The sequence below is a fragment of the Podarcis raffonei genome, chromosome 10 (genome assembly GCF_027172205.1).
Source record: "Podarcis raffonei isolate rPodRaf1 chromosome 10, rPodRaf1.pri, whole genome shotgun sequence".
In the NCBI taxonomy this organism is placed as follows: Eukaryota; Metazoa; Chordata; class Lepidosauria; order Squamata; family Lacertidae; genus Podarcis; species Podarcis raffonei.
This window is the reverse complement of record NC_070611.1, coordinates 10,031,703-10,058,956: the sequence shown is the minus strand read 5'-3', so window position 1 is coordinate 10,058,956 and position 27,254 is coordinate 10,031,703. Positions and strand designations below refer to the sequence as shown.

The window sequence follows — 27,254 nt, the reverse complement described above, 5'->3', positions numbered from 1 at the left end:
CACCCACTTCTTAGTGGCAAAGCAGATTTTGGATTTTGACTGAAGATCCTTATTGTGGACCTCAAAGGAGACCTGGATATATATGGCACTACTAAGAGTATCTTGAGATGTTCCTGAGCTCCACATTATGCCTGCTAAGGCCAGGGCCTTTATAGAATTGACATTCAGGTTCCTGCTTAAAACTCCCCAATTCACTCACGCTTTCTATAAGGAGGTGATCCCAGAGGTGCCACATTGAATAAAATATGGGGCCTTAGGTAATCCACACAATCAGCCTCCTGGTGTGTCACACATATACTGTACCAATGTCCATCAACTTTGGGCATAGCTGTCAACCTTCCATTTTTTTGCAGGAAATCCCGTAGACTGTCCCTGGGACAGGTGAGGCTGCTGATCCCTTATTTTCGAGGCTGCTGATCCCTTATTTTCAAATCTGAAAGTTGACAGCTATGACTTTGGGGGCCCCGATCCCCTCAGTTTTTTGGGGGGGGCAAAGGAACTTTGGCCGCTAGGAGTTGGTTCCTATGGATCCAGCTATCTCAATATATTAATCCGACCTAGTGATCTGTGATGTGTTTTGTTCTTATTTTATGAACACACTTTTGTTGTTGATTTTACGCTGTTCGCTGCCTTGGTTTTTTTAAACTTGGTGGCACAGCTTTTTTTACTTTTGCAAACGAATGAATGAATGAAATGGGCCAGCCCAGAGCTTAGCTTTGGAACGCACCAGGGGCAGAGAAAGTCATGTCCCTGAAGCTGCTCCTTCAGCTCCGCTTCAAAGGTTCATGGGGTTGAGAATGGGAAACAGGTAACGGGAGGCAGGCAGGGAGGGAGGCGGCCAGCGAGGCAACCTGTCACATCGCCTCTGTTTGCCTGTAAATAAAGGCTAAGCGGCTGAGGCTGGGCTGGCTGTATAAATGCTGCGGGCGGGTCCCACGCCTTGGCCAAAGCTGGGGCTCTGGGGGCGAGCGCAGGTGAGGAGAAGGAGGTGCGCTCGCATATTTCTTTCAAAGGCAAGAAGGAGAAGGAGAAGGAGAAGGAGAAGGAGAAGGAGAAAGTTATTCTGAGGTTCTTCGGCGCTTCAGGACCCGGACAGCGGCGCTGCCTTGGCGCGCAAAAGCGGGCTGAGGCGAAGAGGCAGCAATCTGTGGCGAGCGGTGGGAACGGAGCGCGCGGGAGCAGCTGACGCGGTTAGCGCGGGTTTGGCGGGACGCGAAGGGGAGCGAAGGGAGCGCGCGGGGCGGAGGTGGTCTGCGGTTGGACTACAACTCCCGTCATACCCTGCTAGCGAAAGAAGCGGTCGGGGATGATGGGAACTGTAGTCCCAAAGCAGCTGGAGACTCCAGTTAGGGGGAGACGGGTCTAGGCTAGACTGTGGCGCAAGGAGAGGGGGGGGGAGGCTAGCGCAGGTTGACACGCAAGAAAGGGGCAGGGGAGATGAAAGAGAGAAAGAAAGATAGATAGATAGAAAGCAAGATAGATAGATTGGGGGGAGCTTATATCCTAAGTAGACAAAACATAATTTGCTTTCCCCCCCCCCCCCCGGCCCTTTCCTTAAAGGAAGAGGCGTCAGAATATCGTCAGAATGGCTCACCCGTGTCTCTCCATGTGGGGAAGTTCCTCAGGCTGTTCTCCACCCCCCCCCCATGTGCATAATGTTCTGGCTTTTAGGAAAGAAAATAAAAAGAAGCAGAGGCCTTAGTGATCAGATTGAGGAGTTTGGGGGTGTCTTTTTTGGGGAGTGGGTGTCAGACGGCCTTCAGAGCAAAATAATGGGGCTCCCTTGCCCAGAAGGGAGAAGCTGGCTGGAGGGTCCCTGAAGAGGAGCAGGAGCCGGCCGTCTCTGAAGCTCCATCCCCTGGGAAGATGCTTGTGTTGCCAGAGGCCGGCTTCACCTGGCTCTCCCAGGTGTGGGCGAAGTTCGCAGGGCATGCTGTCCTTGATGGCTGGCTGCCTCTGGAGACCGTGTGCTTAGGGGACGCTGTCCTTCTCCTTCATTGTTTCCACCTGCAGGCAGGGCAGGGACATGGCCGCAGGTGGTGGCGGTGGCGGCGATGGAGCCCTCCCGGATCTCAGTCGCTATGTGGTGTCCCGGCCCGTGTACAATGAGCCTACCTTTCAAGAGGAGAATGAGAGGAAATTGGTGGTGCCCAAAACACTCCGGGAACGAGTCCAGAAAACTTGCAGGTGACTGATCGGCTGGCCATACATCACGGTTTGGTGGCGGGGGGCAGGTGACACCTAAGAAATTAAAGAATCCTGGATCGAAGGAGGGTGGGCCATGGCAGGGGAGCAGGTGCATTTCACAGTACGACTCGAGCAATTTAACATTTTGTCCTTGGCAGCTGTTCAAGAAGAAAAGCCATTCAGGTAACCAAGACCTTGTTCCCTATTTTGGAATGGCTGCCTAAGTACAGAGTGAAGGAATGGCTCATCAGCGATATAATTTCCGGTGTCAGTACTGGACTTGTGGCTACTTTACAAGGTAAGAGAGATCCAGTCTTTCTCCTACTATTATTATGGGATGGGGGTGGGGATTAGAATGTAATGAAGTTGCCTAAACTCTGTCTTGCAGTTGTGGGTCACTGCCCTTATTTACTTAACCATTTTTTAAAAGACTCGTCAGCAATCTGAAAAAGTTCAGGGCTGCAACTTCATTTGGAGCAAAATAAGCTAGGATCCAGCTGAAAATCTGGCTAACTTGCAAAACATGAACAGCTCCTATTTGTACATGGAACTTTGTTTAAGATGTGGAATACAGACGTCAATAATACCTGTGTAGAAAGGTACTACTTGATGTAGATATCAAAAGAGTCTATTGTAACATTAGTCAATACAATACTTTATTTTCTATCATTTCAGGTTTGGCATATGCACTACTGGTTGCAGTTCCTGTCGGATATGGTCTCTACTCTGCTTTTTTCCCCATCCTGACATACTTCTTCTTGGGAACATCAAGACACATCTCAGTTGGTAATTATATATTTCTCATGTTACTATCGGCCAACTATTAATTACAGAATGCTAAACTTATTCAAAGGTATTGGAATATCTCAGACAGTAGTTTTAGTGGAACCAATTTACTAATATACTTTTATGGTGGCATCTTCTTATTGTGTTTGAGTAGACCTTTATACTTATCCATATTTTTCCACAAAGTGTAGAATTGTAGAATTGCAAGGGACCACAAGGGTCATCTAGTCCAACCCCCAAAATGCAGAAATATTTTTGCCCAATGTGGGGCTCAAACCTACAAACCTGAGATTGAGAGTCTCATGTGCTACCAACTGAGCTATCTTTCTGCCACAACTACTGGAAATTGCTTTGATGCCTACATTATATGTATGTAATCTCTTATTTCGTTAGTACTGTTCCTTAGCAGAGCTCTTTACAAGACATCAGGTTCAATGCCAGTTTTGATTCACTTAGGTTCACACAGGTCCAAATGTAATAGTTAAGCACTTTAAACTCAGCATGATGACTTCAATGTATTAATTGCTAATTCTATATGACAGACAGCTGTCACAATAATGCAGAAAATATACACTCTCAAGGACTCTAGTTTATGATGTGTATGACAAGATGGATCTTAAATCATTTTTTTCTGTGGAAGCTTTGGGTGATAGACAATGTTAGCCATTCTCCGAGTAATAATAATAATAATAAATTTATTATTTGTACCCCACCCATCTGGCTGGGTTTCCCCAGCCACTCTGGGCGGCTTCCAACAAAGATTAGAAATACATTAAAATGTCACACATTAAAAACTTCCCTGAACAGGGCTGCCTTCAGATGTCTTCTGAATGTCAGGTAGTTGTTTATCTCTTTGACATCTGATGGGAGGGCGTTCAACAGGGTGGGTGCCACTACCGAGAAGGCCCTCTGCCTGGTTCCCTGTAGCTTTGCTTCTCGCAATGAGGGAACTGCCAGAAGGCCCTTGGCACTGGACCTCAGTGTCTGGGCAGAACGATGGGGATAGAGACGTTCCTTCAGGTATACTGAGTAGACCCATTGAAATCAACTGACAACTTGAGTCTATTAATTTCAATGGGTCTGCACTGTGTGTGGCTAACACTGAGCAGCACCCTGATTGTTTAAACTGACAAAACATCATCATCATCATCATCATTTATTATTTATACCCTGCCCATCTGGCTGGGTTTCCCCAGCCATTCTGGGCCACTCCCAATTGAACATTAAAAACACATACAGCATTAAGCATTAAAAACTTCCCTAAACAGGGCTGCCTTCAGATGTCTTTTAAAAGTAGGATAGTTGCTTATTTCCTTGGCATCTGATGGGAGGGTGTTCCACAGGGCAGGTGCCACTACTGAGAAGGCCCTCTGCCTGGCTCCCTGCAACCTTGCATCTCACAGTGAGGGAACCGCCAGAAGGCCCTTGGTGCTGGATCTCATGAAACACTGGTTTTATTATTGCTTTGGATGTTTAGTATAATTTAGTGTTTCTACATTTTAAGCTAATTTTGTTGTTTTATTGTTAGCCGTTTGAAGCACACTGTGAAGAAATGCTATGTAAAATATATAAAATTATTCCCAACAGGACCTTTCCCAGTGGTCAGTTTGATGGTGGGCTCAGTAGTACTGAGCATGGCGCCTGATGAAAAATTCCACATGGTCAGCAGCAACATGACAGGGCTGAACCAAACAGTTATAGATATCGCATCAAGAGATGCCGAGAGAGTGATAATTGCCAGCACCATCACATTTTTGGTTGGCATTCTCCAGGTAATGCGGATTGGATAAAACTGTCTCAAATGTTGCTGCTTTTATACTTTATGAAAGAACTGGTGAAATAATAGAAGAATCAGCTTCATGCTAAACACTCACTATCTTCCTCAACTAGAGCCAAAATGTACTCAAATAATAAAATAGAATGCAAGTTTGCTTGCCTCACATTTATTGTTCTGCACAGTTTGGGAATACCAAGCATTTGTATCCTTTTATGTCATGGGATGCGCGGGTGGTGCTGTGGGTTAAACCACAGAGCCTAGGACTTGCCAATCAGAAGGTCGGCGGTTCGAATCCCTGCGACGGGGTGAGCTCCTGTTGCTCGGTCCCTGCTCCTACCAACCTAGCAGTTCGAAAGCACACAGTGCAAGTAGATAAATAGGTACTGCTCCAGCGGGAAGGTAAACGGCGTTTCCATGCGCTGCTCTGGTTTGCCAGAAGCAGCTTAGTCATGCTGGCCACATGACCCGGAAGCTGTACGCCAGCTCCCTCAGCCAATAAAGCAAGATGAGTGCCGCAACCCCAGAGTTGGTCACGACTGGACCTAATGGTCAGGGATCCCTTTACCTTTACCTATGTCATGGGATTAAAGCCTTGCATTTTGTATCTTGTTTCCTGCAGCCAGAAAAAAAATGGCTTTTTAGTCTTCTTGCATTTCATTACGATCATTTTAAAGGTGGGAAAGCCAGACCATTAAAAGAGAAAAGAACTATTGAAAATCTATTTAAAAACAACAAGCAAGGCCTTCATGTAAATCCATACAGCTGGTCATCCTGGTACTTACTCTTAAGTCCTACACAAGTTGCGACCAGGATACGTGGAGGAATCTTTTCACCAGCTTGCCCATCTACTGAGATGATAATTGGAGGCTCTCCTCTGGGTGACCCAATAGGCAGAGGTGCAGTGGGTTAAAACTGGGAGCAGGGCCTTCTCAGTTGTAGCACCCCATTTTGGGGAGTCTTTCTGCCTGGCACCCACTTGATTGTCTTGGGTGCCACATGAAAACCTTGATATTTTCCTAGACTTTCAATTTTTAAATGGTGAGAACATTCCATGCTGCTAGTTTTATTTATTGTTTGAAATTTTTTTTGCTGTTTATTTAGTACTCGTTCTTACTGTTTTTATACAACAGAATACAAATAAATAAATAAATTGCATAAATTGGAGCTAAGAGACTCAAACAGACAAAAGAAGAGTCTTGATCACTCTATGTTAGGTGGCTAAATCTTGAATTTTGTTTAAATCGTGGGCTATTCTAATACTTTCTAACTGTTCATAAAACTATTCCGTGCTTCTTCTTTTTCCAGCTAGTGTTTGGATTTCTTCAGATTGGTTTTATCGTGAGATATCTTGCTGATCCACTGGTTGGGGGTTTTACAACAGCTGCAGCATTTCAAGTGTTCGTTTCACAGCTGAAGATAGTCTTAAATGTCCCAACCCAAAACTACAATGGGGTCCTTTCCATAATCTATGTAAGTGTGTCTTGCTGAGCTGGGGGTTGCGCTTGGCTTGATGGAACGGCTGCTATAGATGACAGTTGAGGGAGGAGACTGTTGGAGCTAGTGTTTCAGCCAAGTGCATGTTAATTTAGCTATTAGATCACTGTATGCATTTATAAACAAGTGGAGCCAGCAACAAAATGCTGCAGCGTGGAGTTCTTCAGCCAGCCATATCTTCTTTCAGGGTGCTCCACTACATTCCCCCTTCCTCCCGTTTTCTATGCCTCCTGCAACAGTTAGTCATCATTCTGTGGCCAGTGAGCATACTCAGTCCTCCTTGGCTGTTTTGGGTTTAGTTTTGGTTTTGTTCCCTTGAGTATTTTTTTCTTCAGACTTTAGGATTTCCCAAACATGTTGATATGTTTTCGGCTACACAGCCATCTGTTTTTTTGAACCTGAGTTTGCTGTTACCTGATACAAGTGGGACATGCAGCACAATGTTGCATTTTGGAGCACTTGTCTTCGGGATTCTGGTCAACCTGTCATGCCCACTTTGCCCCCTGCCAGCTGAGCATGCTCAGTCCTCATTGAACAGTTTTATGGGGTTCTCCATCTTACATCCCCCCCCTCCTAATTTGTACTTCTGCAAGCCTTGGGCTTCCCCGCAATACAGTGGTACCTCGGGTTAAGTACTTAATTTGTTCCGGAGGTCCATTCTTAACCTGAAACTGTTCTTAACCTGAAGACCACTTTAGCTAATGGGGCCTCCTGCTGCCGCCGTGCCGCCGGAGCCCGATTTCTGTTCTTATCCTGAAACAAAGTTCTTAACCTGAAGCACTATTTCTGGCTTAGTGGAGTGTGTAACCTGAAGCGTATGTAACCTGAAGCGTATGTAACCTGAGGTACCACTGTACTGTGATACCACTTGCTTGTCCTTTGGTCTCTCCCATACACAAAGAATGAGTTTGCTATTAGTATATAAGGTGATGAACACACTCATACAAACACAAAAGATTCACAGCACAATCACATACTTGTCTTCTAAGAAGGACGTCTAACTGAGTTCAAGGAGTCTTACTCCCAGGTATAGGGTTGCAGCCTTGGCTCTTAAGTATTTGCAGCTGTAGATATTAGTAGCTGACAGATATTAGTTTCTGAGCTTTCCTGAACCTGTAATCGTTATTGTGTCTTGGGTCCCATCTGCACTATTTGATTTAGGGTGGTATAATACCATAGTCAAGGGACGCGGGTGGCGCTGTGGGTAAAACCTCAGTGCCTAGGGCTTGCCGATCGCATGGTTGGCAGTTCGAATCCCCGCGGCGGGGTGCGCTCCCATCGTTCGGTCCCAGCGCCTGCCAACCTAGCAGTTCGAAAGCACCCCCGGGTGCAAGTAGATAAATAGGGACCGCTTACCAGCGGGAAGGTAAACGGCGTTCCGTGTGCTGCGCTGGCTCGCCAGATGCAGCTTGTCATGCTGGCCACGTGACCCGGAAGTGTCTGCGGACAGCGCTGGCCCCCGGCCTCTTAAGTGAGATGAGCACACAACCCTAGAGTCTGGCAAGACTGGCCCATATGGGAAGGGGTACCTTTACCTTAATACCACAGTCATGGCTTTCCCTTCAAAAAATATTGGGGGCCCTAGTTTATTCAGGATACTGAGAATTAGGAGATCCCTGTTTCTCTTACAGAGTTCACAGAGTGGTTTGACAACCAATCCCTCTTCCCAGTGAAGTCATAACTGGTAATATGCAGCTTTAAGTGAGTAGTGCAGATGGGACCTTAGATGAGAATGTGGTTGATTCAAAATGAATGGTAGCATTTCACATTGTCTTTTTTTTATTTTTAGACCCTTATTGATATATTTAAAAATATTGGACAAACCAACATTGCCGATCTCATTGCTGGCCTGCTGACCATCGTTATTTGTATGGTAGTCAAGGAAATAAACGATCGATTCAGACACAAGATCCCTGTTCCTATTCCTATAGAAGTGATTGTGGTAAGCCAACTATTTCAAGCTCAAGGGATTTGATTGACAGGAGAAGAATATCTGTTTTCTCTGTTCGTAGTGTCGCAATCCACCCCAATCTCCAAGCAGTGCGAGATTCCAAGGGTCCCAAGTGCTTACCCAAGGTTTGTGTTTCCTTCGGGAATGAGGCACAGTGGAGACTGCGGTGTCTTTATGATATATGGTTTATTTGCACATTAACACCCCAAAAGGGTCTTGGTTCTCCCATAGCTACAGCCTTGGATTCAAAGAGAAATCAGACATTGCTCTCAAACATTTCTCTGGCTCTCTCTCCAGCTCACAGAGGGGGCCCCAACCATTTGCCATCTCGCACCGTAATCCCCTTAATCCACTGTAATGGCTCATCACCCAGCCTTGTCAGGAAGCTAGCTAGGCTATTCCAAGAATTAGAAGCCTTGATTAACACTTGCTGGATCCAGGGATGAGAGGGGTCTGGCAGTCAGTGTAACACCCTGAACTCATAACAACAACATGATGTTATTTCTTTTTATTCTAGACAATAGTCGCCGCTGGCATTTCGTATGGTGTTGACCTGGAGAAAAAGTACAATGCAGGCATTGTTAAATCTATTCCTAGCGGGTGAGTGCAGATTGTTCATATATGTCAGTGGGCAGCTACATTTCAAGGACACATTAATGGCTCAGCTTTTAATAGAAACTGTTTAGCCACTTCATACATAATTTTTTATCTACATAGAACCATGGAATTGTAGAGTTGGAAGGGACCCTGCAGATCATCTAGCCCAGGCATCCCCAAACTCGACCCTCCAGATGTTTTGGGACTACAATTCCCACCATCCCTGACCACAGGTCCTGTTAGCTAGGGATGATGAGAGTTGTAGTCCCAAAACATCTGGAGGGCCGAGTTGAGAGATGCCTGATCTAGCCCTTGCAATGCAGGAACATGCAGCTGTCCCAGACAGGGATCAAACCTGCAAACTTGGCATTATCAGCACCACACCCAAACCATCTGACACAGATGTACTCGAATGTAGGGGGGGGGGGAACAGCTCAGTCATGTACCAAGTGAAAGTGGAGTCAATTTGACTATACATCATGTCCCTGTGCTAAACTCCAGCTGGTAGACTTGCACAATGAATATATACATATGGTGAAACAAAACCAGGTCCAATCTTCACATCCCCTCCCCTGCTCTGTGTATGGTAAAATATTAGAATTGGCTGTAAGAGAAAACGCAGAGGCTGGGGTGTTGGGGCGGGAAAAGGAGCAGCTTGGCAAATTAATTGTTAAGGTTTCCACCCAACGTGAATCCAAGACATGTTTGGTGTATTTGGCTGGCTGGCTGGATGGAGAGAATAACATTATTAGATAGTTGTGCACGTTGGACTACACAGGTGCATATAATTCAGGTAGTAGGATAAACACATGGAGGCAGGGCTGTGGGACAGACAAGTGCCATGACTGCAAGCACATTTACTATGAACAGTTGGTAATGCATTTTATCCAAAGGACTTTCATGTTACAAGTGGCTATTGCCTTTTGGGGCTCTCCAACTAAATGAGGAATATACAATGTATTTTGCAACAAATAATTTTGCAAGTAAATCTTGCCTGTTTACTGCAGGGAGAAGCACCAATGCGTTACATCCCCACCTCCCCAAATTGTTTCATTATAGAGTCGAAAAATGCCATCATAATAATTTGTTAGTCATAGTTGTCATAGTATTTGTAGAAAAACACACAAATGCACACACATATATATTTTTCTCCTTTTTTATATATAGGTTTTTGCCTCCCGAACCTCCAGTGGTCAACATGTTTGGAGACATGATAGCATCTGCCTTTTCTATTGCCATTGTTGCTTATGCAATAGCTGTGTCCGTGGGCAAAGTCTATGCAACCAAATACGACTATGCCATTGATGGAAATCAGGTATGTGAAACCAAAATACTTTTTTATAAACTGTGAAGTGAAATCTGAATCTTATTTATGGAGAGGAGCACGCTTGTTTTTCAGCCATTGTGGAGGTGATTATAGGTGAAGTTACTTAGTGGTTATATTAGGAAAATAAGTAATTCAGTTGTCAGATTTAAATGAGCAATAGACTATTTCCCATAAGGCGTGCCGGATTCTGCCTCACTTTGTGGGTGCCTGGCACGTACCTATGACATCACGTGCATGGCATGTGTGTGATGTCACGCGGCAGGAAGAGGCCCAATGGGACCCACAGCAGCCTCTGGAAGGCCCAATGGGACCCATCCATAGCTGTCAACCGTCCCTTATTTGGTGGGAAAGTCCCTTATCCCAGCGCCTTGTCCCGCTGCTGTCCCTTATTGATGATGTCCCTTAAATTTCCCGGGTTTCAAAGGAAGCAGCTCCTCTCCCTCCCTCCCTGCTGGCCAGGGAGGAGGGAGGCTCCAACTGTGTTGCTTGGCTGCGTTGCTCACCCAATAAGGAGTCTAAGAACGACTGGGGGGTGGAGCTTGCATGCCTTGTGCCGATCAAATCGGCCGCATTGCCTGGGGACTCGGCGTTGCTCAGCGCTTCCCAGCGGAGAGGTGACGGTGGTTTTCCTTGCTGCATCCCCTTTGCCGGGTTGCTGCGCTGTCGGAACCACTGCTTGAGGCTTCGTTTGGCTGCTGGCTGGGCTTTCTGCCTTTGGCTCGGAGAGGCTCAGAAGTTGAACCTACCTGTGCTTGGAAAATCCCTTATTTTGGCTGCTGATCCCTTATTTTCGAGGCTGCTGGTCTCTTATTTTCAAATCTGTAAGTTGACAGCTATGGACCCATCGCAGGTTTAGGAAGGTCCCAAAAAAATTTTGTGTATGCCCAGGCACCCAGGACTCCCCCACAGATGGCACCAGTGTTTCTCAGCAAGGGTGTAACTAGATCTGAGAGCAACATGGAACTGGTGCCAATAACAGACCCATGTTGAACCCTCCCCCAACTCTGTATTATTTGTCCAATCGTCTTTAGAAGTCAGCCAAGTCCGTGACCATCTCTGTCTCCTGTGGGAGAGAGTTCCACAGTATAACTATTTGCTGCATGATGAAGTACATTATTTTGCCTGCCCCCAAATCTTCCAACATTCAGCTTCATTCAATATCCATGAATTCTAGTGCCATGAAGGAGGGACAACCTTTTCTTCTATCCACTATCCCATGCCATGTATAACTTCACAAAATTCAGTCATGTCACCTCTTAGTCGTATTTTCTCTAAAGTAAAAAAACAAACAAACGCTGCATCGTTTCCTCACAGGAGAATTGCTCCACCCATTGATCATTTTGGTTGCCTTGTCATTTTATGCAATTCACTTTCACATTAGCTGCTAGGAAGAAGTATTTCCTTCTCCATTTTTTAAGATGATTCTGCTTGAACCAGATTTCTAATGGAGCATTTATCTTTGCTATCTTTTTTGAGTAGTATGTAAGAATGCATATCTGAGATGGTATGAAGGCTATTTCTATGGCAATATTCAATATATTGTATCTGGAACTAGGGCAAGTACAAATTAAACAATCGGAATTGCCAAGCATATTTTTTTTCCTTAAAGCAATTAGGGTTTTTTTTAATTCTTCTTCCCATTGTTTCTTTTTTAACAGCTGTGTCTTTACATTTATATGTCTGTTTCCAGGAACAGCTATGCACAAGCCTACAGAGCTCTGCCATTGGTCAAGTCCTAAAAAGGAACTTGTTCCATAATTCCACACTATTTTATTTTATTTTATTAAAGATTTTCTTGATTTACAAAAGTGTGTGTAATGTCTCTCTCTCATATTCCCACCCCCCATATAACATTTTTACAAATCATTTTCATTTGTTGAGACATTAGGAAGAAAAGGGGAAAGAGTTGGAGGGGGGGAAGATAGGAGGTTGTGGGGTCGGGTGGCGATGTTTCTATTTTACTTACTATATGTAGGGTTTGGGGTCAGCGTTGCTTGTGCAGGTTCTCTGTTGTTCACTTGTGTTCCTTCGGTGGTGAGAGAGGTTGGGGTTGGCCTAGGGTGTGGTTGTTCATTTGTGGTTGGCTGTGGTGGTCTTTGTTTTCATGTGTGAGTGGGTTGGTTGGTGGGTTAGCCATATTGATTTGTATGCTGTTGGATAATTCCACACTATTAAGAAAAATTACTGCGCCTCAAATGTACCATAAAAGTTCAGCTACAACTTCATTTGATTCAGTTTTGGAATTGGATCTAGTCCTTCCCAATTTACAGTTCAAAATAATATTTATGTGTAGGAGCACTGGCAGAGGAAGAGGAGTGCAGGGGGAGCACACCGCCCCCGCCTGTTCTCTGCCCCCGGTGCCGGAGTATGAAGCTCTGCCACTGTGCAGGAGAAAGCTTTTTTTTTAAGGAAAAAAATTGTATTAACACCAAGATCTTCTAACCTTCTAGGAATTTATTGCCTTTGGGATCAGCAATATTTTTTCAGGGGCCTTCTCTTGCTTCGTCGCCACCACTGCTCTGTCCCGCACAGCAGTCCAAGAAAGCACTGGTGGGAAAACCCAGGTAATTCCGATTGATCATAATAAACCATAAAGACAATTCTAATACCTGTATTGCTTAGCGCACAGTGATTCTTCAAAATCTCACTGTTACCGATTGTGTGGGTGCGTTTCTGAACAGAAAGCCAAACGTTTCATTGACTTCCTGGACACCAGCTTCCCTGACATAAGACGAAGGGGGCACATTAAGAGAAGACTATAGCACCTGAATGAGGGACGCGGGTGGCGCTGTGGGTAAAAGCCTCAGCGCCTAGAGCTTGCCGATCGAAAGGTCGGCGGTTCGAATCCCCACGGCGGGGTGCGCTCCCGTTGTTCGGTCCCAGCACCTGCCAACCTAGCAGTTCGAAAGCACTCCCTGGTGCAAGTAGATAAATAGGGACTGCTTACTAGCAGGAAGGTAAACGGCGTTTCCGTGTGCGGCTCTGGCTTGCCAGAGCAGCGATGTCACGCTGGCCACGTGACCTGGAAGTGTCTCCGGACAGCGCTGGCCCCCGGCCTCTTGAGTGAGATGGGCGCACAACCCTAGAGTCTGTCAAGACTTGCCCGTACGGGCAGGGGTACCTTTACCTTTTATAGCACCTGAATGGTATTACCTTAACTTGCATGCAATAGGAACTCCATAAATAGATAAATAAATAAATAATATCCTTGAGCCCAGATTAAATACAGTGATGTTGGGGGTGGGGGCAGTCATCTGAATGCTTCGTTGATCACTCAGGTATTAAGTGAGTATGTAGCTTAAGGGGGTTTCAAATGAAAGTTTGTGGGGCCCGTCTCAAGTAGGAACCTGGGTTTTTTGGAGGACACTGGTGGCGCTGTGGGTTAAACCACAGAGCCTAGGACTTGCCGATCAGAAGGTCGGCAGTTCGAATCTCCGTGACGGGGTGAGCTCCCATTGCTCGGTCCCTGCTCCTGCCCACCTAGCAGTTCAAAAGCATGTCAAAGTGCAAGTAGATAAATAGGTACCACTCTGGTGGGAAGGTAAACGGCGTTTTCGTGCGCTGCTCTGGTTCGCCAGAAGTGGCTTAGTCATGCTGGCCGCATGACCCGGAAGCTGTACGCCGGCTCCCTCGGCCAACAAAGCGAGATGAGCTCTGCAACCCCAAAGTCGGCCACGACTGGACCTAACGGTCAGGGGTCCCTTTACCTTTACCTAATCAGATGACCGCAAGTTCACATTCACAGTCAGTCAGTAGTACTTTAAAAAGAAAGCAGCTGCAGCTAGGAAGGACATTAAAATGCATACAAGACTCTGCTGTGTGCATTTGGCATATCCCTATGAAAGAAAGTTTAAAAACATCCACTTTTTAAAAAAATTACCACTATACCACTTAGGTAAAAACTTGCTTATGGTAACTGAATTGCTTTTGAACTTGTCCCTGTGCTCCCCCACCAAACAACAACAACCCACAATCTATAATAAGAATAAATAGCCTACTAAAGCCTGTTATACAAAAAACATACATTATAGAAACTCTATTTCCTTATTATCTAAAACATCTTTTTCAGATTGCTGGAATAATCTCAGCTGGAATCGTACTGATTGCCATTGTAGCCTTGGGGAAACTGCTTGAACCTTTGCAGAAGGTATTTTATTATTGCACTTGTCATCACACCGTTTTTGGGTGCATAAACTTAAGTAATGTTTTAGTCCGCTTCCTGATAAACAGAAAGCATTCCCCTGTTATCCTCCTGTTCCTGCTCACACACAAAGACTAACATGCAAATACACATACTGCCCGTGTTTTCCTTGAACAATACAGGTTAATGTGTCTTTCTTTCTTTGCAGTCTGTGTTGGCAGCTGTGGTCATTGCCAACTTGAAAGGGATGTTCATGCAAATATTTGATGTACCCCGTCTGTGGAGGCAGAGCAAGGCAGATGCTGTGAGTTCTTTAACGTGTGAACCGTCAACTCATATTTTGAATTAAATGCTTACCCTTTGCTTTTCATTTTAATTCACAATAAATAAATAATTGAGAATCTCAAGTCATTGGGGTGGGGGAGGGTGGGAATAATGTCCTGCATAGAACAAATGCACCAATGTACAGTGCTGGATTCCCTGGTTACTATGTCAGGTTTCCAAATCATTGAGGGTTCAGGAGACAAACAATTCCCTGTGGCTTCTTCTTCTGATGTTCATACATAGACCTAGTTCTCACTGGTGTGTTACAGCAGTACTTGAGCTGCATCCACCTCAGGAAGCAGCAGTGGGGCGTTCTGCCTCAGGTGTCAAAATACCTTGGACCACCCTCAGTGTTTAGGCCCCAATCCACTGAAGCAAAGGCCTCCCCTATGAGATTGCCAAGACAATGATAGTCTAAGCCAAGCATGCAGCGCCAATGGCTGTACACATGCCATGCATTTAAAGCACTTCCCTCTCCTGCAAAGAATGATGGAAACTGTAGTTCATCTCTCAAAGAGCTACAATTCCCAATTATCCTTAACAAAATACAGTTCACAGGATTATTTCGTGGGGGCAGTGCTGTGCTTTAAATGTATGGTGTGTAAACAGCTAAAGACAAAACCAGCGTTAGGGACAAGCAATCGGTTTGAGTAAAACAAAAACAAAACTCATCCAGTGTAGACAAGGTAAGTTTCAGCAACTGGTGTTGCTCTAGCAACTGGGAAGCTCAATGTACAGGCTGATATAGCCTGACCTCCCACTGCTGCTGGAGCTTAAGGGTGTTCTGAAATCTGTTCCTCTTAGAGAGCACCCTTCTTCATAAGGAGACCTTAGCTGCACAGTGACTTTTGACAGTGGCTTGAATGCTTGGATTTCTGTGCTCTAAAGGGTTGTGAGGGGTGGCTTGACCTCTCCCTCAGACCCCACCGGGGACATTTCTGCACTTGGGTAGAACTGCCATATGTCCGGAATTTCCCGGACATAGCTGGGATTCATCTGTCCAAAACGGTGCCCTGGAGGAATTTTCAAAAAACAACTAAAATGTCCAGGAAACCCCAGGTATATGGCAGTTCATATTGGAAGTGTTGATTTTTTGGCGATTTCCCTAAAAAAATAGGGGGGAGATTTTGCAAAAAAAAATCTGACAAAGTGAGGGTGCATTACCGGATTGTCACTACAGTATTTGAAATATGGCAACCCTACACTTGGGTTGGAATCCATCCTGAGGGTCTGTCAAGAAGATCCTTTAAAGGAAGTTCCGGACAGATTCCTTCAGGACTGGTGATGGCAGACTCTGTTAGATCCCTCAAGTATTCAGTCAATTGAAGGTCAAATTTATCCTCCAATGAGTCACTGTCTGGCTACAAGTCAAGACTGGGCATGGCACTGGGAGATTCACATGACTCCTTTTTATAAAACAAAATTCACTATACACAGAAAAACAACCAATTAGTAAGAAGGCTAGATTAGAATCCTTTCTGCATGGTTGATTTCTGTATGGAGGGATATATTATTACTATTATTATTATTATTATTATTATTATTATTATTTGCATATTCCCTCTGAAATAACACTCCCTGCCATGCCTGTGGGATTTCCTCCCATGTGAGATTTCCTCCCCCAGCTGCTTCTTCACATCTTCACATTTCTCTGCTCTACAAAAGTCTACTTTCGGTGGTTGGCTGAAATCACCCTGTCTACTAATGGGATATGGTCTGACTTTTCTCGTGTTTTCTTTTCCAGATGATCTGGGTTTTCACATGTATAGCGTCCATCATTCTGGGACTAGATTTGGGTTTACTTGCTGGTCTGGTGTTTGCACTGCTGACGGTTGTCCTGAGAGTTCAATTGTAAGTAACTATTATATAGGCAGGGGCAGTTTCTGCCATTGCACTCCCAAGAAGACAAGTAAATAAATGAATGCAAAAGAAGAAGAAGAGTGACACAAGTTACTATTGTTCTGCTATTGCAAGCGAACAGTGTCACTAGTTTTAAAATTGGAAAATGAAATACAAATCACGCCGCACACAGCTGAAATTACTTCCCCATAGCCCGTTACGAATGAGAAAATAGAAAATGCATAAATAGATATGATAATTTGGAATAGTGCAGACAGAACTAGGCCAACAGGCTGTAAATAGTTTGAGTCAAAACCACAGTAAGCTCCTGAAAGAAAGCATAGACAGATCTGTTCTGTTCTGGTACCGCTGTTGACATTTGGTCTTCTTTGAAGTGCTCCTAGAGGCTACAATGATAATCGTAGAGAAAAACGCCGAAGAACTTTTACATTCTAAAGAGATGACCCACTGTGATGCACAACAGATTCATTTTAGTACCAGAAATCTTTGTATCAGGGCAAGGCAGTGTGGTGGTGAGGTTGGGGCAGCACAGCTGCATTGGCAAAGCCATTTCAGAACTTCAGCGGTGTTGCACAGCTCTGTCCTTGCTGCCATCCTGCCTCATCCTGGTAGTTGGTGATGCTACTGCTGTTGAGAGGGCAGCAGCCCTGCACTGTTCCATTGCATTGGCTGCTCTTGTTTAAGAATTCCTGTTGTTAACATATTCTGCTTATGACATAGAGCAGGTGTTGTGGCTCAAACTCCTATCACCCCTCATTGTTGACTGTGCTGCCTGGAAACTCGAGTCCAGCAACACCTGTTAGGACCGCAAGTTCCCCATCTCCAATGTAAATGAATGAAGATTAGGTGGAGTATTTGGGGGAGTGAACTGAATTTAAATCAGTTCATGCTTAGGCTAGCTCAAAGAAAGTTCAGGGGGTGTCAAAGGAATGGAAGTCAACAAATAGTTCAATTGCTTTGACACACACTTTAGAAACTTGAAGTGGCTCTATTGTTGTGGAGGATGCTGGGGAAAGTATTATTTGAGATAAAGACTGAGAATTATGGTAAAATTAATAGTTAATTGTTAAAGGATGCTGAACTTGGATGTCTGAGTTGTCAGTGTGGATCGTGTTGGATCCCATACTTCCTTCATGGCAAAAATTATACTGTCCGGTTAATTGATAACTTAATATTATGTAAATACCAGTGGTTTAATGTTCTCCTAAGGGGCACAGAAACATGACACCACTTCTCATTTTAGAATTACAAGTTGCATATTTTTCAGCCAGGCAGGTGGCTGTAATGGACGCTTTAAACCAGGCTTCTCAATGTGGTGCTTCCAGGTACTGTTGGACTACAACTCCCATCATCCCAGACCATTGGCTTGCACTGGTTTGGACTGGGCAGGTTGGAGTTCAAGCTGGAGGGTACCAGGTTGTAGGGAACTGTTTTGAAGAAACTCTGAGCTGTGCAAATAAAGCAGAGTATTAGGGCACAGTTTATGCATTTTGCAGAATCAAAGTCACCTTTCTGTATCTTTGGGAAGATTTTTCTGTTTTTCTACTTTTAGATGATGTTGAGGATTTTTGTTTTTCAATACTTCTCTACTGCAACAAATTGCATTTTAAGTTGTTTCAAACTGTTTTAATATTGACTTTTATTTGTTGCAACCTGACCTGGGATCTTGGGGTGAATCATTTGTAAAAATAATAACAACAAAGAAAATTTCTGTGTCTGTGAGAAGGGTATAAATCCTTTTTTTTATGGGTTAGCATTCAAACACCTATCCAAAGTGGAAGAATCTAGGGAAAGTGTTACCACTTGATTTCGCTGGAGGTGTAAACTGGGGCAAAAAAAAAAAAAGACTCAAGAAACATGGGTGCTGCTCTACGTGTTTTGTGCAAAGAAATTGGATCATGATCACAGAAGATCAATGCCCCGGTTGAGCTTTAATTCTAAAGTATTTCATGATCCTCCCTCATAGCTGGCTGTAAAGTAAGACAACGTGGTAGTCCACAAACAACAAGGAAGCCAGAATAGTTGTCCTCATAAAATCAGGTTTAAGAACCATTCCACTACTAAAATAAGTAAGTCCTTGTCAATTCACATGTAAGGAGTTTCTTTTTAATACTTTCCATGTCTTGCTATCTAGTTTACAGATTAAGTAATTAATAGCAGTTCAGCCAATGTCTACTTGCAGCAAACTGTTCTGTATAATACATTAATTTAACATTAGGTTATGTACTTTGATCAATGTTTTGTTTTGCTTTTGTCAGTCCTTCCTGGGGTAGCCTTGGCAACATTCCTGGCACAGACCTATATAAGAACATCAAAGAATACAAAAATGTAAGACTTTCTAAGAAGTTAATATTTCATCAGATTATTATTTTTTTAGAGTTGCTTGGAGGTTTACTAGTCTTTATCCTGCAGTGATAGGATGGCAATTGTTCGATTGTTCAAATATTATAGTGAGGAAGGGAAGTCTTGCTGGATGGGGTAGGAATGCAGTGATCCATCTAGCTAGCTGAAGTAAGGGCATTGTTGCAAAAGATGAAGTGGTATTGCTTGCATCAACTTTTTTTTGCACCATGATTTGTGATTTGAGTGGAGAAACGTCTATATTCCCTGCATAAAGAGTTGCGGGGGGTGCCCTCATTCTTCAAATATTTAGAATCCTTCTTCTGCAATAAAGTACACTTTTTTGTACGAGCAACTGTGATGGAATGGCCAACCCATTCCCTAAATGGACCCATCCCCCAAGTTTCTGGTAACCTTTCAGTGGTTAAAACTGCGCCTGATGACTTTGCAACAGACCTCGGAGAAGAGATCTGTGGTATTCCAGGAGCCCATGTAGACAGAGGTGAAAGGTAGGCTGTCAGGGAAGTAATAATGTTAACAGAGTGGTTAAAAGGGATCAAAAGTGGAAAGGAGTCAATTTAGCAGCCCGGCACTAGCAGAGTGGCAGAAAAACCCACACAAATCCATGCTCATTTCAACTGAAAAATGGTTTCTGTAACAGGTTGTTGAACCAGAAGGAGTGAAGATTCTCAAATTTTCAAGTCCAATCTTTTATGCTAACATTGATGGCTTGAGAAGCAGCATCAAATCCACTGTGAGTAGCCTGTCATATTTCTGAACGCTTCCTATGTGCAGGAGCCACAATCCAAGCATGGATGGAGGAGAATTTCATTTGGCCTGCATCTTAAGCAAAGTGACCTAATTCACACATCTCAGACTAATGTAGCGATTAACACTTAATTATCCTTCAAACTTCACGCATCTGTGAAAAGTAATACATACATAGAGATAAAATACATATTTTATTGTGTATTTTGTTATAAAATATATATTTACCGTATTTTTCTGTGTATAAGACGTCCCCATGTATAAGACAACCCTTATTTTTTGTTGAGCTTTTTTTTTTGGCGATTGCCCCATTTATAAGATGAGCCCTTGTATTTATTATTTATTGTTGGTTTTTTGTATCTTTACTATAGATCTCATTGTGACTACCTTTGTTTATGTATGTATGTATGTATAAGACAACCCCCCCATTTTTTATTCAAAAAATATAATTTCTTACTCCTTTTTTACTCAAATACATGGAAAAATATGGTGTGTATTATTTAAATATGAACTTCCATACAGATTTCTTTTTTTAAAAAAATCCACAGTTTAATGTGGAAGTGAATTGACTTTTGAATAACTACTTGCAAAACTGACACAGACCAGAAATAGTGATTTGTCCATCTCTAAAAACAAGACAGGGCAGAATCGCCAGGGACAGTCTGAAGAAACAGGATGTGTTAAATTTGCTGAAGCTAAGCAGGTCTGATCTAGTCAGTGTCTTGATTATGCATACTGCTTTGAATTCCATAATGGAAGAAAGGTGGGATAGCAATGGAATTTTTTCAAAGACAATGCACTTAAGCCCATTGATTTCAGTGGATTGTGGCCAGTGTTTTTCCCCCCTCTCAGCTTACCATTAACACAAATAATAGAATATATTTGTTCAATTCTGCTTTCTGCAGGTGGGATTTGATGCCATGCGGGTATATAACAAGAGGCTAAAGGCTCTGAGGAAGATACAGAAGCTAATCAAGAAGGGAAAATTGAAAGCGACCAAAGTAAAGTATCATTATTCCCTCTTTACTCCATGGTTCAAACATAAACAACGGGCCTGAAACATAAGCGCTGGTTTTGTATCTGCCTCCCTATTTTGTTTATGCAGCAAGAAATTACTAATATTTGTAACAGGAAGCAGGAAATCTAAATGGGAGGTGATGGATCAGAAATTTGATCTTGCCAGGAAGATGCTCTGTGACTAGCATAACCTATGCTAGTGTTTTCTGTTGGTATAAAAATGGAGTGTCGTCTGAGAGAGACCAACTCTGTTACCAAATACATTTTCTGGACAACATCTACTGCATCTATCACTACGCTTTTCTTGAGCAGGGAGTTCTGGCGGAGTGAACAGAGACAGAGGGGCAGACAGACAGACAGAGAGCATTGCTACAGTGCTACAAGAGCTGGAGCAAGCAAGTCAGGCAACCAGGTTAAATTAGAGATCCTAGGATCAGAGCTAGAAGGTAACTCGGCCTATGCATGTCTGCTCCTAGATATGTGAGCATAGGATAACAGTGTTAGACACATATGTAGGTAGCCTGGATCCTCAGGATCCAACTAACAGAGCTGTGGATAGAGTTCAAATAGAAGAGTGGAATCTGGTCAATAAATAAAAATAAACAAATAAACCTTTATTGTCACTACACCACCTGTGTACAGTGAAATTAAACGAGCCCCCCCCCCAATACAATGCAATGGGTCTGTAGTCATTTAGGCAGTTAATTGCTGTTTTCTTTGGAACTGGGACAATGGAGGCTGCTTTCAAACACGATGGTACACAAGCAGTCTGCAGGGAGATTGCTAATTGATCAGCGCAGTTTTTTATCACTATCCCCAGCACCCCACCTGCACCAGTAGCTTTACTGGGATTCACCGCCCGCAATGCAGCTTTCACTTGATGGTCATATAGAATAAATGGCTGAGAGTTTATAGGCTGGCAGGCAGGAGCCGTGATACTTGATCTTTCTACCACATAGCGGGCGAAGAAGATGTTCATCATCAGCCTTAATCGTGTTCCTTGTATTGCCCTTGTAGTTGGTTAGGTGCTGCAGTCCCTGCCACACTTGTTTTGTGTTGTAATTGGCTGGGCAATTCTCCACTTTAAGCTTATATTGTTGTTTTGCTGCCTTAATGCCTTTCCTGAGCTTTGTTCTTGCCTCTCTGTATATGTTCAATGGCAATTTGTTAACTGATGGAATAGAGGCAGGATTGTGCTCATCTACCTGTGCACATAGCATAGTGGAGACTGGAATACAGTGAAGGATCTACGTTCCTGAGAATTTAAACATTTATATCTCCATATTTTTTTTCTGGGCACAGAATTTGATGTTAGCTTGTTTGTGTAAACAACAGGTTGTTTCTGACTCTGTCATGCTTAGAGGAGGCCCACTGGAATCAATGAATTTAAGTCAATGAAGACTGACTTATGCTGGAAACAGCCCAATGATTTGTTTTCCTTTTTTTCTGGCATGCAGTATAGCAAATGTAATTCTTTTATGCAATTGTGTGTATGATGTGTGCCTATACGCATAAACACAATATGACAGTTAAATAATTGTGGCTTCAATATTGAGTCCCAATGCCCATTCGGGTCATATATAAAGAAAACCTGAAAGACAGTTTAAAATATTTTATTAGGGTGGGGGGAGTCTACAGTTTTGTTTGTTAATCAAAATTTTGCTGAATATACTATGATTTTTTTAAAATCAGAATGGTATCATCAGCGATTCTGGTAGGACTAATGAAGCATTTGAATTTGATGAGGACCCAGAAGATCCTGAAGACCTTGATGTTCCAACTAGAGAAGTAGAAATCCAGGTGGACTGGAATGCAGAACTCCCCGTCAAAGTCAATGTTCCCAAAGTGTCTCTTCATAGTTTGATTTTCGACTTTGGAGCTGTGTCTTTCATGGATGTAGTAGCAGTGAGAGTTATGAAAACAGTAAGAATATTTTATCACCTTACTAAAAAAAAAAAAAAAGTTTTAAAGAACATAATAATTTGAATTTATGGGATTGCTAGACCATTCTGTGATTCATGTGCAATATGTGGGTTTTTCTGGCTGAAATGGTTAGTGCTCCTGTTGACCTGTGGAATGGTGAGATGCGCTAATAGCGCAATTGCTCCTGAGTGCCCTTTCTGTTGCTGTGGAGTATTTAGTTGCCTTAATCCCTGCATGGGATGAAACAGATAGTGGTGGTGATGGTGTCAAAGAAAGCAATCATACATTTTATAAAAATTGTAAATAGCAGGTGTGTGGGGACTGAACCTCAATTTGTAACTATGAGAAGGAGTGAGGGGCTTAAACTCTTTGTTCCCCACTCTAAAGTTGATCCACAGTAACTGTCTCCTTCCACCTGCAATTTGCAATGGAGGAAAAGCTCTCCTTTCCAGTTGAGGTATGGTCCCCACACCTGCTGTTTACTTTTTGAAAGACCATTCATACAGTTGTGAATTGGGCACACAATTGAACAAGTCCTAATTGCCTGCATGGCCCTAATAGAGCCATATTTTGTTCTACACTAACTGTGGGCTGAAATGTGGTGTCAATCAGTTCTAGAAACAGGCTACTTATTGAAAATGTCCTTGAGAATACATTTAAGATAACCCCAACCTTTTTCTTTTCAGATTGTCAAAGAATTTGAAAGGATTGATGTGAGAGTGTACATCGCATCACATTTAGGTAAACAGATATCAATCCATTTGCTAATAATGGACTGCATTCATTCAGAGTAGCAAACAAAGTGCAGAGGCTGCATAGCAGAGTGCATGCTTTGCATGCACCATCATTGGCCTAGCAATTCCTGGTAGAAAGGACTGGTTTAGACAGGACTCATATGGCAAGGCTGGGAAGGTTCTCTGCCTGAGACCACTGAATACTTCTGACAGTTGGAGTAAGTAGTGGACTAGTTGGGCCAAAAGCTTGACTTGGTTGAAGGCAGATTCACATTCATATAATAGAGAGGTGTGGGTTTCTTCATGATTCTGCATACCGTATTTTTCTATCTATAAGACGCCCGCATGTATAAGACGCCCTATTTTTGCAGCAACAACCAACCGCCAGCCCACCCTCGGCACTATCCGTGTATAAGACGGCCCCTAATTTTTGACATTATTTTTAAGGGAAAAACCCCTAGTCTTATACACGGAAAAATACGGTAATTACTGAGTATCTTGCAGACCTAGTTGGAGTGAACAGCATATTAATGATAAACAAACAGAAGGGAAACAAAGAGACAGCCTCTACTAGGGAGTGGTGCATTGCTAGCTTGGAAAGGGATATTTTCGTTCTCAGAACCAAATTAGACATGAAGTCAGGACATCTGTGACTGGATCTCCTGTTGTTTTGAAAAGATTGCTAGCAGCCACCAGTTTGTGGGGAGAGGCAGAATCCAACCAGGACCATGGCAGTGAGAAATGACCAGGGATACTTCTGATGTTTTCCCGATTAAAATAATCTTCAAGCTGCTATTTACCAAAGGGTACTCACCATGGGACAAATAGCAGATACACTGACTGTCGTACAAGGGGATCTGCAGCCCCATGCAGATCTTGCACACAATGTCTGCAGCCTATCGTGACTGTTGGAAAGGGAGCAGTGTCAGAGGCACATACATGCACCTTTGGTGGCAATGCCTGATACTAACTGAATTTTGGAACTTAATAACTAAGCTCATTGGGGAAATAATCATTGAGGAGATAGAACCTGCAATACAAATGGGATTGCCAAAGTTTTTCCCCTGGGCGCCTACCCTTTTAAAAAAAAATTTTTATTTTTTATTTACAGTTGTGTAAAACTGAATGTGCACAAGTTAAATGCATGTAAATTGTGAGTGTACTCTATATGCTTATTTTTCTATGGAAAGATTTGTATAAGGGTCCTGTAAAGACCGACTTATTTACTAATCCGTATGTATTGTTGTATGCTGTAGAATAACATTTCTTTTTGGTCTTTGATTGTGGCTTTTGTGTGGGTTTAATAAAATACAGTAAAACAGCTTGATGCATATAGGATGAGGAGACACTGAAAATACTATGAGAGCTATTATTTATCATTTTCACCATACAGGGCTATGTTTATTTATTGTTTGTTTGTTTGGTTATTTATTTATTTTTGCGGGAGGAGGTTGGCTGTGAACTTACAATTTTGCTAAAAAGGGGAAAAAATTGAATAGGTTCTGCACACAGTGATGTTGGGGTAGATCTGAGTATGCAATTTGCTTTTTATTTGGTTGTTGTTGCTGTTTTCAACTCTTCAGAGCACATTATCAAAACACTGGACCACTGTGCATTTTTTGATGATGCCATTCAAAAGGATATGTTTTTCCTGACCGTACATGATGCCGTACTCCACATACAGAATCAGAGCATGCAGAGAGACATCCAGGATCCTATATTTGAAAAGGTAGGGAGCAAACGTAACTTTGTTTTCATTAATTTATTTGTACTGGCTTGGAGCCTAACTTTTGTGAGTGGAGAGCTCCATTCATAGAACAAAGCTTTCTTACCTCCTCCTTGAATTGTAGCCCCTCACCCCAATGCCCCTCTAAACCTTGTCCTTTGAATCGGAGGACCCTTCAGGGCAGCAAGGGGTCTGGCCAGGACTCCCACCAGTGTGGTGTAGTGGTTAAGAGCGGTAGTCACCTAATCTGGGGAACCGGGTTCGCGTCTCCGCTCCTCCACATGCAGCTGCTGGGTGACCTTGGGCCAGTCACACTTCTTTGAAGTCTCTCAGCCCCACTTACCTCACAGAGTGTTTGTTGTGGGGGAGGAAGGGAGAGGAGATTGTTAGCCGCTTTGAGACTCCTGAAGGGGAGTGAAAGGCGGGATATCAAATCCAAACTCTTCTTCTTCTTCTTCGTGAGTGCAAATGTATTTTTATTCATACCTTTGAATCCAAGCCACTTTAAATAAACCTCGTTTTATAGGAAAGGCCAAAATCCACAAGGAACTAGGCTTGTTCAACAAAGAAAACATTAGTTATTATTTATTTTCAAAACCTATACCTGGCTTACCTAAAAATGTGCAAAGTGTTTGTATGATAAATGTGTGCTTTGTATAAGAATGCCATAAAACTTATCTATCTACTCCAGATGGTACGTTGCAAACCTTTATGAGGAACCCTTCCTCGTTCTGTAATATTTTCTTCTAGTTGGCCTCTAAGGACCAGTTCAATTACAATCTTGTGGACATACCATTGATAGGATTGTCATCACAAGCTACTTCAATATTGTTTGTTATTGCTGTCTCCAAAACCTTGGATTCAACATGGTTTGTTTGTTTTTTAAATAAATGAATCCCTTAGACTTCACCCATAGCTCACCGATATTTTTAGAAATCATGAAAATGGATTCAGCATTTGGCATTATTGATCTTGTGCAAACTTAACCAGGTCAGCAAAGTCATATTTAGGGAATAAAAAGATATGACATCAGAGCTCCTAATAACTCCATCTGAAGGCTTCAGTGATTGCTTTTTGTTCTTTTTCTTTGGATGAACCCTTTCACTATTTTATGTTTGTATTGTTTTACTGAAATTCTTCTGTATTTTGTGTTTTTCTTGCAAATCATTCAGGATGCCTCTGGATTTGTGATGCAATATATTCATACGATTAAATAACTAACAAAAAGTATATCAAAGATTTATATTTAGTCCCTTAATCAACTGCATTGTGGTACATTTCCTGACTACACATTCATAACAACTCTTAACATTTTATTCCAGATTTCACTAATGCAGGAGTCAAAGGAACCAATAGAATTTACAGAAACAAACCAGAATGAAGAGCTTGATGTTCAGGAAGAGGTATGTTTTACTTTAGTACAAAGCATACGTATTCCCCCCCCCCCTTTCATAAAATGGTGATAAAACATACAGGGCCTGTTTAGTAAACACACCAGATGGCTTTATATCTAGATACCTGTGTACCAAGGGGATGTTAGCTGGTTGCAATATTGCTTTGGTCATACATGATGACCTTGCGGTTTAATTTTGTCAACTGGGTTGGGGAAATGGCTCTGCCTTTATAGCTTGTCTAAAATAGCTCATTCATCTCAGAGGCCATGATCTTCCAGGAGCTTCTACATATCTTCTGTTCACTTCTATGGAACTCCTTACAGGGATGTTTCTGGAGATTACATTCAAAGAGTAATTAAAGGCTAATGTATACCACAAGCCTAAGCAGGTTTAATAGGAATATCTAACAGAGACTTTTTACGGGATTCTTTGGGGGAAATCATATATTTGTATGTTTGGAATATAGTACAAGTATACAATATAGTGTAAGTGTGTAATATTGTAAGAGTTTTGAAAATCAGAAGGTCATTTCGGAAATAATGTTTCTCTCATTCTTTTTTTTAAAAAATCTCACCAGGCTATGCGCAGGCTTGCTTCATGAAGGAAGGATATTGAATTTATCATATCTGTGAACTCTGGCAAACCGGAAGCAATATTCAAAGCATATTTATCATTGAAACAATTAACTTTGCACTAGAAGAAAATATTTATCTTATGCTACAGGTGTCTCGGACTCTAATTTGTCTTTTTACATAGTATTCTTCATTAACATTATTTGGTAAATTTGTATCTAAATTACTTGGGATATGGAAAGATCATTATAGATATAGCAAAACTGGCTCCCAGCTTCTAAGTGAGGACACACACATCTATATTTGTGTCCTAATTTTATTCCAATGTACGTAACC

The 27,254-nt window shown here is 42.7% G+C and overlaps 1 protein-coding gene across 1 annotated transcript; it reads left to right on the top strand.

Annotated features, from left to right (window-relative positions):
• Window positions 1-1,086: 1,086 nt before the first annotated feature.
• Window positions 1,087-27,254, top strand: SLC26A4 (solute carrier family 26 member 4). Its single transcript, XM_053406138.1, has 21 exons — window positions 1,087-1,190; window positions 2,014-2,187; window positions 2,346-2,485; window positions 2,863-2,973; window positions 4,561-4,745; window positions 6,056-6,220; window positions 8,034-8,186; window positions 8,713-8,795; window positions 9,960-10,107; window positions 12,570-12,683; window positions 14,189-14,266; window positions 14,469-14,564; window positions 16,329-16,435; window positions 18,703-18,772; window positions 19,446-19,538; window positions 20,458-20,553; window positions 22,262-22,492; window positions 23,179-23,233; window positions 24,810-24,955; window positions 26,275-26,355; window positions 26,924-27,254. The coding sequence occupies exons 2-21, from the start codon at window positions 2,027-2,029 to the stop codon at window positions 26,945-26,947; spliced, it is 2,337 nt and encodes a 778-aa protein (XP_053262113.1). The 5' UTR covers window positions 1,087-1,190; window positions 2,014-2,026; the 3' UTR covers window positions 26,948-27,254.

Bases quoted from the DNA above. Each gene is read 5' to 3' on its own strand.
- SLC26A4 (XM_053406138.1), top strand. From the start codon at position 2,027: ATGGCCGCAGGTGGTGGCGGTGGCGGCGATGGAGCCCTCCCGGATCTC. The intron at 2,974-4,560 runs GTAATTATATAT...TATTCCCAACAG, and splicing joins ATCAAGACACATCTCAGTTG to GACCTTTCCCAGTGGTCAGT. The intron at 26,356-26,923 runs GTATGTTTTACT...AAATCTCACCAG, and splicing joins AGCTTGATGTTCAGGAAGAG to GCTATGCGCAGGCTTGCTTC.